Source organism: Notolepis coatsorum (assembly GCF_963971535.1).
Source record: "Notolepis coatsorum genome assembly, chromosome: 5".
Taxonomy (NCBI): domain Eukaryota; kingdom Metazoa; phylum Chordata; class Actinopteri; order Aulopiformes; family Paralepididae; genus Notolepis; species Notolepis coatsorum.
Window position 1 is genome coordinate 18,798,795 of NC_140169.1, and position 21,021 is coordinate 18,819,815.

The 21,021-nt window shown below is 43.0% G+C and overlaps 1 protein-coding gene across 1 annotated transcript in view; it reads right to left on the bottom strand.

The window, feature by feature from the left end:
* Window positions 1-21,021, bottom strand: part of ptpn4a (protein tyrosine phosphatase non-receptor type 4a) — a 331,217-nt gene that overhangs the window by 45,857 nt on the left and 264,339 nt on the right. Inside the window, 2 exon segments of the mRNA XM_084314028.1 lie at window positions 7,200-7,372; window positions 19,321-19,384. Coding sequence (XP_084170154.1) covers window positions 7,200-7,372; window positions 19,321-19,384 — 237 coding nt within the window.

The window sequence follows — 21,021 nt, forward strand, 5'->3', positions numbered from 1 at the left end:
TGTGTTCTGAGCCCCCTGCTGTACTCACTATACACACATGACTGTGTGGCCAAGTTCAGCTCCAACTCCATAGTGAAGTTTGCGGACGACACGGTGGTGGTGGGGCTGATCTCGGACAACGACGAGAAGGCCTACCGGGAGGAGGTTGAGGTACTGGAATGCTGGTGGTATGGAAACAGCACGGCACAGGACAAGAAGGCCCTACAGAGAGTGGTGTGCTCAGCCGAGCGTACCACGGGTATTGCACTACCACCCCTGCAGGTTCTATACAACAAGAGGTGCAAATCCAGAGCCTGCAGAATAATGAAAGACCCTCACCACCCCAACAACAGCCTGTTCATGCTGCTGAGGTCAGGCAGACGCCTGCGAACACCAGCTACTAGGACAGAGAGACTTCGGCTCAGCTTCTTCCCCCAGGCCATCAGAGCCTTGAACACTGAACTCTCCACACACAAGCACACATGAGCACACACACGACACACACACTGTACACACTCACACACTAGGAGCCACTTTAACATGAGCAAGCACACTCTCATGCTGCACACGCCCACACTTACGGCCACTAAGGAAAGGTCACTTTAAAAATAGTATAGTATAACCTGAGATTGTATAAATTAGCATGTACAGAAAGACCCAGTGCCTCATCCGTAGCTAACAGTGCATTGCACTACCAAAGGACCTAGCATGTCCTCCATGCTCTGTAAATAACTTATGTACATATACCGATATGCCCTACTATGTTACTTGTCTATTGCACAATGTTACTTGTTTATTGCACAATGTTGTTCTATTGGATTCTATTATATGTTATTACTACTGTATTGCACATCGTTGCGGGCAAGACCACCCGCATTTCATTGTATACTTGTATGCCGTGACAAATAAAATTCTTGAATTGACTTGGACTGTTCCATCAGAGGGGGGAGCTTCGGTGGCCAGTGTCCTTTCAGCCGAACAGGATAATTAAAAAATTATCCCACTAAATGGCCAGACGCGTCTTATGGCGACATCTACAATTACCTCATTGAGTTTCCAGGTAGACTAATGTTTATATTTAAGTTTGTATTTAAGTCTCCGTCCTTTAAATGTTACTTACAATAGTGTTTGCAGATTTATATTGAGGTGTCCTTATAGAACCCATCACTGTCTTATGTTTGAGTTGTTAAACTGGCTTTCTCCCCAATTCAGAAGACATTTTCATTGGTTGCTTTTTGTTTACAAATGTATTTACTTTAATTATCCCCCCTATCTAAAGCAGTTCTTAACACCATATAGTTCAACTTATAATTTAAGACACACAGATCTTCCTTTCTTTAGTATACCTCGAACCATCAAAGCTATCGGTCGACTTGCCTTTAAATATAAAGCACCAGCTGATTGGAACAAACTGCCTAGTTCACTCAGATCTCTTACCGGTTATTCACGATATCTTTGTTCACTCATCTACAGACTACTTGCACCTGTTATTGATTTACTGTGTTAGGGCTTACATGTCGTTTTCAGATCAAATTATAATTTTGTATGTGTTTTATAAGGGAACATATATACGGTATATCGGTGATCCTCTTGGGAGGAATCAGTGTGGATTGTGGGGGTGAGCTTGGGAGAGCGTCTGTCAGTGTATAAGTGCATTTGTTGTCCTGTTTTTTGTTTTGTTATGTATTGTATGTTTTGTATCCTATGTTAAGGACCCCCTCGAAAACGAGATAGCATATCTCAAGGGGTTTATCCTTCAAATAAATTTCAAATTTCAAATATAAGTGCAGCGGTCTGTAGCCACTCACATTACCACCGAAGCTCCCCCCTCTGATGGAACAGTCCACATTCATTCGTGCGTCATCTCGCGTCGTCCAGACTCCATGGGCAATCTGTGCATGTGCACGCGGAATAGGTGCTTTAAAATGGGCTTTTTCTCTGCCGATTTAGTTCTGATCGATTAGGAATGGGTCGCGCCGTGTTCAGGAGATTGAGCCGCATAAACGTCTATTCGATCATGTCTCTAGCACCCCCACAGCCGTATCTGCAACCACTTACATCACGGCTCTCATCCACATTCATTCATATGCTCCCCCCCCGCTATCTCCTCCCCGATTTCAGAATCCCGGAAGTGTTGCGGTGGTCTATACGACTATGCACTCAAGACTACAGCACCCAAGTTCAACGCTGTTTGACAAACAATGTTCCTTACCCTTAGCTGCCAGAGTTGTACCCTTCCTGTAGACTTGTTAGAACTTGTAAGTCGTTTTGGATAAAAGCGTTCAGCTAAATTACTAAATGTAAATGTAAAGATCTAACTTATTTTATTCTGCTTTTGTGCAATACCGCCCCTCCCCCACCCCCTCCCACATGCCTCAGCCCAGCCCCCTCACACCCCCTACAGCTCAAACTCAATGAGGCAGTATATGAACAACAACAACAATTTTGTTGGGGAGAAAATGTTTCAGAGTGGCAGCAGAATGTGAATCTATGAAGTGACTCACACTGAATAATTGAAAACCTCTAACCCCCTTCACACACAGATACACACACTTGCGCACATACACAAACACGCGCACACAACCACACACAAAAACATCCCACTGAAACCAGACGTCGTTTCTGAGGACTGACTGACAAAAACAAGTTCTTGTTTTTCTTCAGTGAGGGGGGGGGGGGTCTGAATAATTGAGGTGTGATTGAGGGTAGGGAGCATTTAGCTTCCGGTCTGAAGTGCTCCTTCACAACAACAACAACAACAACAACAACAACAACAACAACAACAACAACAACAACAACAACAACAACAACAACAACAAGAAGAAGAAGAAGAAGAAGAAGAAGAAGAAGAAGAAGAAGAAGAAGAAGAAGAAGAAGAAGAAGAAGAAGAAGAAGAAGAAGAAGAAGAAGAAGAAGAAGAAGAAGAAGAAGAAGAAGAAGAAGAAGAAGAAGAAGAAGAAGAAGAAGAAGAAGAAGAAGAAGAAGAAGAAGAAGAAGAAGAAGAAGAAGAAGAAGAAGAAGAAGAAGAAGAAGAAGAAGAAGAAGAAGAAGAAGAAGAAGAAGAAGAAGAAGAAGAAGAAGAAGAAGAAGAAGAAGAAGAAGAAGAAGAAGAAGAAGAAGAAGAAGAAGAAGAAGAAGAAGAAGAAGAAGAAGAAGAAGAAGAAGAAGAAGAAGAAGAAGAAGAAGAAGAAGAAGAAGAAGAAGAAGAAGAAGAAGAAGAAGAAGAAGAAGAAGAAGAAGAAGAAGAAGAAGAAGAAGAAGGAAGAAGAAGAAGGAAGAAGAAGAAGAAGGATTCCACCCACATTCCACTGCCTATCTCAAACCCTGCCCTCTTTTCTTGATCCTCCAATCACAACTGTCGCTTACCTCGGACAAACTGCGACAGTTGTGATTGGAGGATAAAGAAAAGAGGGCAGGGTTTGAGATAGGTCTGTCTGTATGTTTGTGTGTAATTGATTGTGTGCATTTGTGTTAGTGAGAGAGAGACAGAGATAGAGAGACAGGGAACATATACAAGCATTATGTTTCAGTGTGTAACCATCTGTCGCCGTGCATGGTGGTGTGAGTGGCACGCGGGCTGTTTGTGTTTTCCTTCAGTCATGACTCATGACGTGCTTTATTGGGGGGGTGTCTTGAATGGGGATGTGGTGGGGATTGATGTGTGGGGTGTTTGTGGGACTGGCTGTACTTATTTTATGCTTATTCTTATGTCTGCACGTTCTGTATTCGTTGCACTACTTTTATTGTCTTTTATACCTATTCTTATGTCTGCACTTTATGCATTGTTTTTATTCTGTCAACTGTATGCAAATATGATTTTTTTTTTATCATATTTTCTTTTTATTTTCTTTATTTTCTTTTACATGAAACATAAAATATGACAACACACAATATAATAGTTAAAAAAAAAGGACTTCGCAGGACAATAATAATAATAACAATAACAATGACAATAGAAATGACAATAGAAATAACAAATAATAAATACAGAACATACAAATAAAAACGAATTATATTATCACAGACACCACAAAAGACATTTCCTCCCCCACTCCCGCCCCCACACCCCAGGACCCCCGGACGCCCCAGGACAACTGTATGCAAATGTTGTGCCTATGTTCATTTAATGCTATTTTCTGTGGGCACTTTGGGCTGCGGTCCATGTGTGAAAGGTACTATATAGATAGTTATTATTTATTATTATTATATTGTAAAAAAAGAAATGTATGCATTGAAATGTCTGTAAGTCTCAACGAGATTCAAAATGAGGGTGACCTCAATTGTCCTTTTCGAGAATAAATAAAGGTTTGAAATATATAATTGCTAGGGGTGGAACGGTTCACAAAATCGACGGTTCGGTTCGTATCATGGTTTTAGGTTTACGGTTTTTGGTTCGGTTCTGTATACGTTGTTTTTTATTTAAAAAAATGTAACACTCCAAAAATACCATACATCAACATAAGATATATAGCCTAAAAATAATCCAACTTTTCAGTTATTCTCAAGGTCGTAGTCATGCAAAAACTGAAAGAATGAGGCCATTTGACATCAGGCACATTATTTTTTTTGATCTACTTTTTCTCCCATTTTCAAATTTTCTCCCATCCAAATTTCGTATCGTCCAATTCTACCCTCTCCTGTCTCGAACGCTGTTAGACCATGCCTCCCACAAGCCGGCTGCAATGTGGACGAAGCCTTGCATCACGTGTCCCCTCCGGTACTCGAGGAAGCAGCAGTCGCATCTTTTCACCTGCACAGCGCGATCTCTCAGCGTCGGGGGTCTGCGTTTGGAGGGCACGCCGCCCCCGTCGCTTCCTGATTCTGCTGCGCACCAACCGACCTGTAGGAGTCGCTGTCCACAACGTTCGATCCCCACCCATCAGCTTCCCAACCCCTAATACTGCCAATTGTATTAGTATGAACGACCAGCCAAGCTGATAGCAATGCGGAGAGCTGGGCTCGAACCCAGCATCTCCTGCATTGGTGGTGAGTGCCTTGCCCACTGCACCACCTAGCCGCCCCTCAGGCACATTATTTTGACAGTGACGGTTAGAGCTAGGAGAGATTTTGGTACAGCAAGAGGGGAGGCATTGCTGAGTTAAACATGCTTCTTATTTATTTGGTAAAAAAAAAGGTTTACCTTTAATAATGTTTGGCACACAAAGACCGAACTGACTGAAAAATATAGGCAACATTTGTATTAACTTGGTGCAAACAAAAAATTATTAAACCTTTCCATTTTTGTGGCCACATTATAGACAAAGGCCAACATAAAGTATGCATAACGCTCAACCAGCACTAGACTTTATCAAAAAGTTAAAGTCACAGAAAAGATGATTAGGGTTTTAAATAAGGACATTTATGGGGTTTCTTGTATTAATAATAATTTGCACTAAGGAATGTTGTAAGGAGATGTTACAAGGGGATGGGGAATATAAACCCCCCCACAGTGGTGTGTGGAGTTGGTCCGTCCCAGCAGGGACCAGGATGTTATGGGTTACAGACGCAATTGACACACACGCTCTAGTCTCCTGGCTTGTTATTGAACACAAACAATTATCTTTGAACCTCTGTTGTCAAGCCTCATCAATATACCCCCCCTTCCCCACTAATCGAACTGGTGTCGTGGAGTCACTTCTCTGTGAGCGTTTCCACGGTTAGCTTGCAGCTAACATTATTAGCCCGCGGCTAAAGTTAGTTAGCTCGTAGCTAACCTAACGTTAGCCTAGCTCGAGGGCTAACGTTATATAACCGAACAATACACACATGCCCCGAACCATGGAGGTCGTACCGAACGGTGTACGGTTTGAATGCGTACCCTTCGGTACGACCTCCACGGTTCGGGGCATGCGTGTATTGTTCGGTACACGGTTCGAATGCGTACCGTTCCACCCCTAATAATTGCCTATATAAATATAAAATTATATGAGTAGTGTGTGTGTGTGTGTGTGTGTGTGTGTGTGTGTGTGTGTGTGGGCGGAGGCCACACAGACCACGTTTCAGTGATTGGCGTTGTTATGGTGACAGAGCGACAGTAGGCGCGACAGTGGCTCAGGTGGTAGAATGGTCGCCTGGTAATTGGAAGGTTCCCAGTTCTGATTCCTACTCCTCTCGGGCAGTGCGTCAAAGTGTCCTTGAGCAAGGCACTTAACCCCTGACTGCTCCCGATGTGCAGGTTGACACCTTGCATGGTTGGTGTGTGAATGTGTGAGTGAATGGGTGAATGTGAGGCAGGAGCGCTTTGAATAAAAGCTGTCGTATAAATTAGGGATGCACCGATCCGATATTGATATCGGCCCGATATGACTAAAATAGCTGGATTGGGTATCGGGGAAAAAAATATCAGATTTTTTTTATAATATAATAATAAATAAAAGAATAAATAACAATTCAGTACATTTATATCTATCTGTTAATTTGTTACATTTTGTTTCACTAAGTTAGGAAAGTAATGTTTTAAGTCAAGCCTGATGTTGCCTTGCTGCACAAAATAATGATCCCAGTCTCTTCCACACAGTGAGGCATACAGTTTATTAATTGAACAATGGGTATCGGATCGGTACTCGGTATCAGCCCAGGTATCGGTATCGGGACTGAAAAAGTCGGATCGGTGCATCTCTAATATAAATGCAGTCCATTCACCATTAATCCAGACGCTCTGACTGCAATGCTATAGTGAAATCACATGTTCACCCCTGATCACTGGGTGCCTTGAGAACCTCTGACACCTTAATCTCCAACCTTTGCCAATCAAGTTGTACGTGTTTTAATTGATTGTTATCCTTACTTTTGTCTCGCCTTGTTGTCTTATCGTTATGATTTTATATGCCTTTTCTTTTTTGCTTATTTCTGTATGTGCACTCAATGTGACTGTAAATGAGGGAAACCTCAGTTGCCTTTCATGTTTAAATAAAGGTTTGAAATGCGTTTTTCTTTCCTATGTAACCTTGTGTATTAAACACTCTGGGCTCACTTCTTCAGATTGTCTGTATAACTGTATTGAACTGAGACTTATGTGATCATCACAGAATAAACTATTGTCTTTGCTATCCCTTTGAACTCTATCTGAATTCCTCTTAGGCTCACTGGACTTAACAACAAACAAACACAACAGCAATGACTATGAAACAACCTGACGTCTGCACCGTCTCGCCATGCCAACCGCAAGAAGCATGAAATATGTTTTAGGGTTAGGTGAATGTGTGTGTGTGTACTCTCACCAGTATCTGAACTTGGACCCTAGGGTGAAGTAGTGGGTGAAGAAGTTCTTCTGCGGTGGGACGGGGCGGTCCAGTCTGAAGAAGGTGTGATGCTCCACGCAGGCCTTCCACAGGTTCTTACATGCCCTGTAGTTCACCATGTTAAAACCTAACAACGTCTCCCTGGTCTCACTCTGTAGAGGAGAGAGAGAGAGAGAGAGAGAGAGAGAGAGAGAGAGAGAGAGAGAGAGAGAGAGAGAGAGAGAGAGAGAGAGAGAGAGCATTATCAACGAGGCAGAGGAAGATAGAGAGAGAGAGATAGAGAGACAGAGAGAGAGACAGAGAGAGAGACAGAGACAGAGAGAGAGAGAGAGAGAGCATTATCAACGAGGCAGAGGAAGATAGAGAGACAGAGAGAGACAGAGAGGAGAGAGAGAGAGAGAGAGAGAGAGAGAGAGAGAGAGAGAGAGAGAGAGAGAGAGAGAGAGAGAGAGGGGGCATAGAGGGAGGGATAGAGAGACAGAGAGGGAGAGAGAGAGATAGAGATAGAGACAGAGATAGAGAGAGAGAGATAGGGGAGAGAATAAGAGATAGAGAGGGAAAGAGACAGATATATATATATAGAGAGAGACAGAGAGAGAGAGAGAGAGAGAGAGAGAGAGAGAGGTAGAGAGGGGGAGGAAGAGAAGGGGGCAATAAAGATCAGTAATTCCAATCTCATAAAAAATCCTCACCACTTTATATTGTTGAATGATTACATTTTATGAACACATGACTTGTTTCAGAACTACTCTCTTCAGATGTGATACAATAATACGGTTACTTTCTAAACACATCAGACTCTATATGGAGGGATGAAGGGAGAGAAGGAGGGTGGGAGGGAGAATTCATTACACACTATTCATTATCAATTCATTAAATATTGACCATGTTAAAAGTCAATATGAAGAGAGAGAGAGAGAGATAGAGAGAGAGATTCATTAGACATTCACCATGTTAAAACTGTGGTTTTGGCCTCAGGAAGAGGATGGAGGGAGGTGACAAGGAGATGGACTGACTACCTTACTTCCTGTCTTGCTTTGCGACTGTTTGACTGACTGGCTGGCTGACTACCTTACTTCCTGTCTTGCTTTGTGACTGTTTGACTGACTGGCTGGCTGACTACCTTACTTCCTGTCTTGCTTTGTGACTGTTTGACTGACTGGCTGGCTGACTACCTTACTTCCTGTCTTGCTTTGCGACTGTTTGACTGACTGGCTGGCTGACTACCTTATTTCCTGTCTTGCTTAGTGACTGTTCGACTTGAATCAGCGACGAGGCATTTGTCTCATCAGGAACTAAACAAGTTTGCTTGGTCTGCCCAATATGTTCCAAAAAGTGACAGTGAGGAGACGTGCCAAGAGCGAGACTGCAGCACAGTCGTACATACATTTTTAGCCTGTATGAAATGATTATTAAATGGTAATAATTAGTTAAATAGGTCAGCTTTTTTGTATTTTATTTTTTTTATTATTTTTTAAACAAACACAAACAAACATGACAACACACGATTAGATATACAAGCATTGCTAACAGTGCACATCAAATTAAATCACCGTTTAGATAAATGTCTTATACAAGATATACCCCTAATACCTGCCATCTATTCCCCTACACACATATGCTCTTGCTCGCACCCCCCACCCTGGACCCCCAATGGATAATCCATCCATTATCATTCGCTCCTAACCAGACACTACCATTATATGCTAGCTTTTATTCTCTCCACCACTTCTAACCACATTGTCAATTTGGATTAATTGAGACCCAAAATTCTTGCTGTAGATATTTCTAGATAAATCACATCGAGATATGTAAGAATCCAGACCTTTCTGCAAATTTTTTCCGGTTGAATCCATCGTGATGCTATCAGTTTTTTAGCCACTGTAATACCAGATAAAACCAATCTCTTTAGCTGTATAGGTACTGCATACTCAAAAACATCATTCAGCAGTAATACAGAGGGGTGTACAGGTATATTCAGAATTAAGAGATTTGATAATTGCTGGGTCACTTCTTTCCAGAATATCTTAACTGGTGGGCAGTCCCAGTACATGTGCATAAATGTCCCCTCGTCCCCATTTGTACATAAGGAGCATTTGGAGTCTTGTTTAACACTTTGGGTGCCGGGAGCCGTCTTTAGACGTCTTTGCTGGCCATGCTAAAGTTGCCGGGGGACGCTGTACGTCGTCTTTATATCAATATTTCAAAAATCTGCGATCGGATTCATAATGTCCCTCCGCTGGCCTGGGATCCACCAGCAGGACCCACTGAGCTCTCTGGCGGTTCAGGAGCGCCATCTGGTGGCCGATCGGCGCAAGCGCTTAACAGGAAGCGCACTAGAGGTTTTGCTAGACGTCCGTATTGCTTCCGGCCACTCGGTACATGTCCCGTGACTCTAGCTCGTCACTCTACATAGCGATCGATTGCCAATAACTCGATAAACAACATGATTTGGACGTATATACCATTATACAAGCTGGAGATGGACCGGGTAATAATATATCCCATAATGATAAAATTTCTACTCGACGATGATCGCCCAACGGCGCGCGGAGACTGGGGTGAGTTTCAGCGTGTAACGTTACCGTCTTCGATAATAACTGATATTATCAACATTTGACCCACATTAGATGATTGGTATAACGCTGCCCACGGAATTATAAACGCCCCCTCGCCCATCCGGTCAACATCAGATGACGTGTAGTAACTTCTAGAAGTACGTCTAGTTGGAATTTTTTATATCGCGCTGATTGCCATCAAACTGTATTTCATCATCAATATAATGCATTTGGGGCTATATATCACGTTCTGGAGAAAGCTGCAGAAAGAGATGAAAACATACTTATACATTAGACCATACTTTACTATGAATATGTGAATGAAAAAGTTTAACGTTGCTACACAATGAACAATACATATAGGACTTTGAATGGGCCCTAATAATGGCAATGTAGCAATAGAATTTAAAAAGTTATAGCCCTGCAAAGAAGGGGACTTTCTCCATAGACAAATAGCGCTGGCAATCTATGGTATATCATTAATTTAACCTTAGGCAACCAAAGTGTTAAGACCCATTCTGTTCAGTCTTATAGGAGTCAAGTATGTCCTATGAATATAGTTAAGATTGATTTGTTGATGGTCCGGGTTCCTTGATGCAAGTCGAACATTTGCCCAGGCTTCTTGCCAATCAAAATCTTTTTCCAGGTCTGGTATATCCCTCCTCCAAATAGAGTCTAGGTGGAGGGTTTCATACGAGGCCGTTAGTAATTGATGATACAAATCTGATACAAAACCTCTCGATGTCTCTCTTTCATAGAAAAATTTGTGGTATCTGTGGTGTGCAATTGGTATCCTTAATGGAACACTGTGAGCCTTCAAACATAACAATAATTGTGCATAAAAATAATATGTGGAACCGGTGAGATACATTTTTTTTTCTATTTCATCATAACTACAAATACCCTGTGTAACTGAGGGGTACAATTCCCTGACTGTATTGATAAGTATGGTATCATTAAACCACTACCGTCTTATGCACTTTAATTACTGGCCATACAGTACATGATATATATAATGATGAACACTTCCCACAATGAAATCGGTTCCACACAAAGTTGTAATTAAGTATTTATTGCAGCAAAAGGTACATAATATACTTCTCTATTTCACTTTGAATGCGCTTATAAGGCAAAGGAATGTGCGTAGGCAAATCAATAACGAATGTCCATTCTCTGGTTACGCAGGAGGTAATTATACAACCTGAATCTTAGGGAATTATATCTATGGTACACTAGTAATATAGCGGGAGATACTGGAAGGGTCCCCCCGGTTGTAAGCCAGCAAGGGTAGAGGATCTGTCGGTAATAGAGTCTGGGTCAACGATGATAAGGAGACTCCGAGTACGGGAGACGGTGCAATAAGATCTTGATCCACAGACGAATACAGCTGTTCTCCGTAGCCTGTAGCTCCACAGGGAAGAAAGCAAGCCTGCCTCAGGCTTCTGAGGGGCAGACTCGACGTGGCTCCTCACAGGGTAAATCCCACACACTTGTGGGCGTCGGCGATTCTCCGCTCCATTAATCACAGGACCAAAAGCAAATATAATCCAGCCGTAAAGGGCTATGCAGTCGTCGGGTAGATAATCCAGTGTACATGTCCACACGGTCCTCGTCTAGGGCTCCTCGGGTGAAAGCGCCATGAAAGCAGCCCAGCCTGGATAAGCACTCTAGCTGATACGAGAAAAACGTTGGTGATGCTGGTCACTGTAGAACTTTAGCCGCACGATACACTATACACAATTAGACTATTACTGACTTAATAGAATATGTCGCACTCGACGGTATAGCGCCAAACTCTGACACTTCAGTTATTAATTCGCACGCGGTCTCAATGCTCTATTTGGGGCCAAACAGGCCATACTTCACCGCACGTAGTATCGTGGGTGAGGCTTCAACTTATTGGGTAACATACTTCTGTATTCACCTGCGCCGTATTTATACGCTTAGATGAATAAACTAGTACCAGCTTTATTCCTGTCTCATATCCTTGCGCAATACCATTCATGTCCAGGCATGTCCCCGGCGGTGACTTTGAACCTGACTTTGGAGGCATGGCCTTGGCGCCTGTGGACCGCTGTCCAATAGGAGAATGAAATATTATAGTCTGTACTAGGCTAAAGGGATATTCCGTGTATATGTACAAGGAATATACAAGGGATATCAAACGATATACAAATATTATGCAATATATATCAATCAATAAATATATATATTCGGTTTAATCTGATCCTTTGTAACACCCTGTTTGTTGAAAACATCTCCTAATGTATGTATGCCTTGCTTTTCCCATCTAGGGAATCTTATAGGTCGTTTTCCAATCAGGAGTGCATTGTTATTGAATAAGGGAGTATGATTATGCCATTTATGTGGGTTCGAATATTTTTTTGTGTTTCACGCCATATCCGGATCGCATGAGTAATTATGGGGCCAAATTTCAGTTCGCATTGCTTAATTGATACTTTGGTGTATACTATGTCCTGCAGTCTCTGTGGTGCTACTATATTTACTTCTAAATTTCTCCAGGATACTGATGCTTGGGGTTCAAACCAGGTTGTCAGTGGTCTTAAAGTGTACGCCTTAAAATAGTGGAAAAAATTTGGAAATGCCATCCCTCCGTCGGCTTTGTTTCTCTGTTCGGTGGATCTTTTTATACGTGGTGGTTTGTTATTCCAAATAAATTTATATGCGGAAGAGTGTAATTTTTTCCAGTAACCATCTGGAGGGGGTAACGGAAGCATTGAGCTGATGAAGTTGATTCTAGGTAAGACATCCATCTTAACTATTGAAACCCGTGCCTGTACTGAGTTTTTAAGTTTTGACCACCTGTCAAAGTCGTATTTGATTTTATTTTGGTTTCTATGTAATTGTGTTTCACCGTTTGGCCTATGGTAGGGAATACTTCAACTCCCAAACATCTAAAGTGTTTAACCATTGGTATTTCTTCTGGAAGACTTGTATTTTTTGCAGGGGCGTTCAGTGGAAGGAAAGCCGACTTTGGCTAGTTTATCTTAAATCCCGATAGGTCGCCAAAGTCATTAATCAACTTGAGAAGATGAGGCATTGCGGTGTTAGGGTTTTACATGAACAGTATTACGTCGTCCGCATATAGACTAATTTTGTGTTGTGTGCCCTTGATTACGATTGGTTCTATGAGTTGGGATTGTCTTATATATTGTGCTAAAGGTTCTAGTGATAAATCGAATAGTCCGGGACTAAGAGGGCAACCCTGTCTAGAAGAGCGTGATACCGGAAATATTACGGAGGTGATTATACCTGTTGTAATCATGGCCGATGGGTCTTTGTATAATACTTTAATCATATCAATGAATCCTTTTCCTAACCCCATCCTTTCTAATACTGCCCATAGATACGACCATTCCAGCCTATCAAAAGCTTTCATTGCATCCAGGGACAGCATCGCCTTAGGTGTGGTGTCGTCCTTGCTGGCATCTACCATGAGCTCTATGAGCCTTTTCAATCCGGCTTCAGAACTCAACACAGCACAGAGACCGCCCTCATCAAAATTACCAACGACCTCCTCCTTGCAGCTGACTCTGGCCACATAAGCATCCTCATCCTCCTTGACCTTTCTGCAGCATTCGACACAGTCTCCCACTCCATCCTCCTCAACCGCCTATCCAACAACCTCGGCATCACTGGCTCAGCACTCTCCTGGTTTCAATCCTACCTCACCACCCGGACACAGTTCATCACCATCGGCGACTCCAGTTCCACCCCGGCCCCAGTCAACCAAGGCGTCCCACAAGGCTCCGTACTTGGCCCAATCCTATTCACCATCTACATGCTCCCCCTTGGTCAGATCATCCGTCGCCATGGCCTCAACTTCCACTCCTATGCCGACGACACTCAACTCTACCTCTCCACCAAACCATCCACCCATCTCCCCCCACACTCCCTTATCAACTGCCTGCACGAAATAAAAACCTGGATGTCATCAAATTTCCTCAAGCTCAACAACAATAAAACCGAGCTCATGGTTGTGGCACCCAAGGCCCTGCTCCGGAAGGTTGGGGATCTCACCCTCAACATTGACGGCTGCTCCATCTCCCCATCCCCTAAGGTCCGCAACCTGGGCGTTATCCTGGACTCCACCCTTTCCTATCAATCCCATGTAAATTCCCTCACCAAATCCGCCTTCTTTCACCTCCGAAACATTTCCAGACTCCGACCATCACTTTCCGACACCACAGCTGAGACCCTCATCCACGCCTTCGTCACCTCCCGCCTGGACTACTGCAACGGGGTCCTGTCCGGGGTCCCAAGCAAAACCCTGGACAGGCTCCAGTATGTTCAAAATTCAGCTGCCAGGGTTCTAACCCGCACCAAACCCTGGCAGCACATCACCCCCATCCTCATCCAGCTCCACTGGCTCCCCATCAAATCCCGCATCACCTACAAAACCCTCCTGCTCACCTACAAATCCCTTCACGCCCTGGCACCTCAGTACCTCACTGACCTCCTCCACCCCTACACTCAGTCACGGTCCCTGCGATCCACGGACACTGGTCAGCTCTCCATCCCCCGAACCAGACTGCGGACGTTCGGGGACAGAGCTTTCAGTGTGGCAGCTCCCACCCTCTGGAACTCCCTCCCCGCAGAACTCCGCACCACCCCAACTCTGGACTCATTTAAAAAACTGCTCAAAACCCACCTCTTCAACCTGGCCTTCAACCCCTAACTTTCTCACTTTATATGTATGTGTTGTGTCTGTCCACTATGTTTGTTGACTTGTTATCCCCCCCCCCCCCCCCCTTATGTAAAGCGACCTTGGGTCCTCTGAAAGGCGCTATATAAAACGAAGTATTATTATTATTATTATTATTATCTAGTACGTATAGTAATCGTCTTATGTTGTCAGTGATCAAACGGTTTCTTATGAAGCCAGTTTGATCCGGATGAACTAAAGACGTCATATGCTTTTGAAGGCTAATACCTTAGAGAACAGTTTGATATCGGTTCCGAGGAGGCTTAAGGGTCTATAACTACCGCACTCGGTGGGGTCTTTGTATTTTTTAAGGAGAACTGTTATGAGTGCAATATTGTCGTTCTTATGAAAGTTCCCCTCCTTGACTGAGTATAAAATCATATTAAGTAATAGGGGTCCAATTATGTCCCAACATGAGAGGTACATTTCTGGTGGGATACCGTCTAGGTATAGCTCAGCTTTTTTAAAGATGATACGCTGGCCAGTTTTCTGTCTGAGGAAGAGAGATATGAAATGCTGTTTGCTCTGCATCCAATTTCTTTTTACATAAATTACTGTTTATGAGTATGCAAACGTTTTGGATTGATTGTAAACTATTTATATACACAGGCGGAGGAGGTTTCCTGCGTCATTCCCTCACTCTACATAGGTGCTACCCCACACCAAGACCAAGCGTAGTATTTCCATATGTCCGAAAAGGCAACTCCAGGCAATGCACCCGACACCTCTACTACTGGCAGTCTAGCTGACTGACTGACTGACACCACTACTACTGGCAGTCTAGCTCAGGGGTTCCCAAACTTTTCAGGCCGGGGCCCAGAAAATAAGGCGTCAGAGAGCCGCGGCCCAATGCACATCGTCTGGCTTTTCTTTTTTTTTTTTTTTGCCAGGCGACCGATTTTTTAAGCCAAATATCACTTCAATCCTATTAAGTTAGTTCAAGTTAGTTATTCATTTATATGTGCTATTTATGAGAGGGCTAACTTGTTGCAAAATAATAATGATAATAATAATAGCCTCATTAAAATACTATTGTTGCTTCGGTTGTTTTCGGCGTTTTATGTGCATAATCTGTTATTTAGTTTGAAATGTTCGTTGAAATAAGTAGATTTTTCGTTTTTGTTTATTTATTAAGTTAATATAAAACCATATAGTCACATTTTAGAATACAATAGAATAGAATTTTAGAATACAACTAGAAACACTGTCCTGGCCTGCTTCTAAGTTCAGTGGCCTGACAAAAAAAATTAAAATAAAAAATAAAAAAATAAAAAATAAAAAAAACATTTTTTTTATTTTTTTTTTATTTTTTTTTAAATCATCTCGCGGCCCACCCGTGGCTGCTCGCGGCCCACCTTTGGGTCGCGACCCCGACTTTGGGAACCACTGGTCTAGCTGACTGACTGACTGACACCACTACTACTGACAGTCTAGCTGACTGACTGACTGACTGACTGACTGACTGACTGACTGACACCACTACTACTGACAGTCTAGCTGACTGACTGACTGACTGACTGACTGACTGACTGACTGACACCACTACTACTGACAGTCTAGCTGACTGACTGACTGACTGACTGACACCACTACTACTGACAGTCTAGCTGACTGACTGACTGACACCTCTACTACTGACAGTCTAGCTCAGGGGTTCCCAAACTTTTCAGGCCAGGACCCAGAAAATAAGGCGTCAGAGAGCCGCGGCCCAATGCACATCGTCAGGCTTTTTTTTTTTTTTTTTTTTTTGCCAGGCGACCGATTTTTTAAGCCAAATATCACTTCAATCCTATTAAGTTAGTTCAAGTTAGTTATTCACTTATATGTGCTATTTATGAGAGGGCTAAATTGTTGCAAAATAATAATGATAATAATAATAGCCTCATTAAAATACTATTGTTGCTTCGGTTGTTTTCAGCGTTTTATGTGCATAATCTGTTATTTAGTTTGAAATGTTCGTTGAAATAAGTAGATTTTTAGTTTTTGTTTATTTATTAAGTTAATATAAAACCATATAGTCACATTTTAGAATACAATAGAATAGAATTTTAGAATACAACTAGAAACACTGTCCTGGCCTGCTTCTAAGTTCAGTGGCCTGACAAAATAAAATAAAAAATTTATGAATTAATATATATATTTTTTTTTAATCATCTCGCGGCCCACCCGTGGCTGCTCGCGGCCCACCTTTGGGTCGCGACCCCGACTTTGGGAACCACTGGTCTAGCTGACTGACTGACTGACTGACTGACTGACACCTCTACTACTGACAGTCTAAACGTGGCACTACATGGCACTACAGGGTACCACAGGGCACTACAGGGTACTACATGACACTACAGGGTACTACATGGCACTACAGGGTACTATAGGGCACTACATGGCACTACAGGGTACCACAGGGCACTACATGGCACTACAGGGTACTACATGGCACTACAGGGTACTATAGGGTACTACATGGCACTACGGGGTACTACATGGTACTACATGGCACTACAGGGTACTACATGTCTGCTCCTTTGCAGCACCACAAACATGGGAACTCTCTAACTCTTCCCCCCCCCCCCCTCCCCCTTCTCTCTGAGTGCCCGTCTCCTGGCGCTGACTAAGGTGATGGATGCCTCGGGGTCTTGGCCAAGATTGTAGTGACTGCTCTACATGCACCTCCGAGGCCTTGGATCAGTTATTCACCGCCGTCTGTCCGTGGTCCTGTCAACTGATTAACAGTATTAACAGACTGTTAACAGATTAACAGTCAATGCGGTTTCATTGCTGGGTTAAGTACTTCTATTCTATTCACATAATACGCCTACTTCATATATCTACTCCATTCACATATATGCCTACCACTTGTATCTATTGCTATGTCCGCCTACTACAATCTCATGAGCTGTCTAACGCCTGTCCCGTCGCCCTGTCTCCCTATGACTTGCTGTCCTGGAGTGTTGACCGGAGTGTTGGACGTCCCGTGACGAAGGCCGGGAGGTTGCGACCCCCTCTGCGTGCCCCCCTGTCTCCGGAGGTCTCGTAGTGGTGACCGGAGTGCCGGATGTCCCGCGATGATGTCGGGGAGTTCGCGACCCTCTCTGCGCCGCCCCCTGTCTCCCTGTCTCCGGCTGTCCCTGAGCAACGACCGGAGTGTTAAATGTCCCTTGACTAAGACGGGGAGGACGTGACCCTCTTTGCGCCGCCCCTGTGCCTCAAATAGATTCGCTATCAGCTCTATCTTTAATTTTTCAAAATGTACAGTTGCTATTGCATGCACTCATCTATGTTCCACTACACACATGAGTGCATGCTTACCAACTGTCCGTCTGCAACACTACTATCACCAACATCTAAGAAGGGAGATCCCCCCTTGAATGGCCCTTCTAAGGTTTCTCTCCTCCACACTGCCTGTGGAGCTTTTTTCCCTATTGTTAGGTTTTAGTGAGTTTTTCCTTACCTTCGCGTGGGGTATGTCTGGGAGTGCTTGCATTCTTTCATTTATTTGCATTCATCTAAAAATGTTTGCACCTTATGGTGTTCTTGTTCTGTTCTTGACTTATTGTTATGTTGTCTTCTTGACTTGTTTAAAGAAGACCTGTACGGCCCATGGGGACATTAACGTGTGTTGTCGGGCCCTATAAATAAATTTTATTTGATTTGATTTAGCTGACTGACTGACTGACTGACTGACTGACTGACTGACTGACTGACTGACTGACTGACTGACACCTCTACTACTGACAGTCTAGCTGACTGACTGACTGACTGACTGACTGACTGACTGACTGACTGACTGACTGACTGACACCACTACTACTGATCGTCTAGCTGACTGACTGACTGACTGACTGACTGACTGACTGACTGACACCACTACTACTGATCGTCTAGCTGACTGACTGACTGACTGACTGACTGACTGACTGACTGACTGACTGACACCTCTACTACTGGCAGTCTAGCTCAGGGGTTCCCAAACTTTTCAGGCCAGGACCCAGAAAATAAGGCGTCAGAGAGCCGCGGCCCAATGCACATCGTCAGGCTTTTTTTTTTTTTTTTTTTGCCATGTGACCGATTTTTTAAGCCAAATATCACTTCAATCCTATTAAGTTAGTTCAAGTTAGTTATTCATTTATATGTGCTATTTATGAGAGGGCTAACTTGTTGCAAAATAATAATGATAATAATAATAGCCTCATTAAAATACTATTGTTGCTTCGGTTGTTTTCAGCGTTTTATGTGCATAATCTGTTATTTAGTTTGAAATGTTCGTTGAAATAAGTAGATTTTTCGTTTTTGTTTATTTATTAAGTTAATATAAAACCATAATAGTCACATTTTAGAATACAATAGAATAGAATTTTAGAATACAACTAGAAACACTGTCCTGGCCTGCTTCTAAGTTCAGTGGCCTGACAAAAAAAAATTAAATAATTTTTTTTTTTTTTTTTTTTTTTTTTTTTAATCATCTCGCGGCCCATCCGTGGCTGCTCGCGGCCCACCTTTGGGTCGCGACCCCGACTTTGGGAACCACTGGTCTAGCTGACTGATAACTCAGTGTTGACAGATGAGGACTTAGTGCCAGAGGAGGTCCAGGACACAAAGAGATTAAAACACAGTCTGGTTCAGAGATGACTAGGACATGGACAGCAGGGGGTTAATCTGGTCATGCACACACACACAAATGTAAACACACACACACAAAATGCCAGCCAACAAGACGAACAACTCATTCACTGCTCACTTAAGACCCGTCCTGCAGGAAATAATTTGATTATGTACTGTACGCACGCGCACACACACACACACACACAAATCCACCTACCACTTCTCTTCTCAGCTGGATGAAGAACTGTTTACACTTAAAGGAGATTTTGACGATCTTCAACCTGAGAAAAACACAACACCAAGTTAGCGTGGGTCACACAGAGTCAGAGCAAGAAGCTTCAGGTGGGGTTAGAATTCTACCACTGTGTCTGTGATATAACATGTGTAACATAATATCCATAAGTTATTTTGAACCAGTGGTGGGTATTGAATCATGAAACGATCTCAAGAACCCACTGTCATTGACTAATTCACTAAGTACTGTATGTCACCAGTGATGCCAGTAACTAGTTACTGTAATCTGATTACTTTTTTCAGTAAATAGTAATCTAACTTGTTACTTTTTACAAGCCAGTAATCTGATTACAGTTACTTTTCCAAGTGGCTGTGAGTTACTATTTAGTTACTATCTCATAATGCTGATGATAAGAGAGCCAGGGGTACAGTCAGCTAGACCGGATAATGGCCTGATGGCTGATGACGTCTCATGATGACCTGTCTGAGCAGCCAATCATGATTTATGACATATGCACTTTCAATAAAGCATTATTTAAAAAAAAAAAATCGTAACCTAGTTACCTTTGATAATCAAGTAATCAGTAAAGTCACTAGATTACTTTTTAAAGGAGTAATCAGTAATCAGATTATTTTTACAAGTAATCTGTGGCATCACTGTATGTCACTCACTCAGTATCTAATGGTTACTCACCCCATTAGTGGTATTTAGCCAACGTCAAATGTAATTCCTCTATTTAGACACGTCGACGCCAAGTAGAATCTTAGAATCTAAGAAAGACCTTCTCTGTATTTGTGGGGCTTTGAGACTGTGTCACGTTCAGGTACTGTAGATATTTAAGATAATGTACACAGTATTGAATGTTATGTGTTCAGTGATATACATAGTGTATGTCTTGCGATGTATTGTGTCAATATGTACTGTGAAGTACTGTGTTGTTGTGTGCCCAAGACAAACACCTGTACATTATTTGTACCTGGAGAATGCAATTATTCTGATTCAGAAAAGAATGTAAAGCAGACCATGGGGCTGTAAACGGCTTCTCCGATGCAGGGATTTGCACCAACATTTAACCCTTACATTAACATGGTCCATTTATGTCCTTACCTTAAAATCTCTCTCTCTCTCTCTCTCTCTCTCCTCTCTCTCTCCCTCTCCCTCCCTCTCTCTCTCTCTCCAATAGCTTGTGAAACAAAATCAGGACGTCCTGATGATGTCATGTCCTCATTTGGTAGCGTGTCCTGATTTCCTGAGTGTGGAGTCTTGAAATTGTCCTGATTTTTTATATAAACGGCACACGCTGCACATGCAGAACAAATCTCTCTATCTCTCTCAAAGACACAAACGCAAATTAATAGACAGACTCACACAGGGCCAGTGTGCACATCGACAGACGCTGATATGGACACAGGCGTGTACACACACACTGAGTCATGGTCTATCTGGCTGCTGTGAACATAAATAGGACCATGGCGCGCTCCCCCTCTCTCTCTCTCTCTCTCTCTCTCCCTCTCCCTCTCCTCTCCCTCTCCCTCTCCCCTCCCTCTCTCCCCTCCTCTCTCTCTCTCTCTCTCTCTCTCTCTCTCTCTCTCTCCTCTCTCTCTCTCTCCTCTCTCTCTCTCTCTCTCTCTCTCGTCTCTCTCTCTCTCTCTCTCTCTCTCTCTCTCTCTCCCTCTCTCTCTC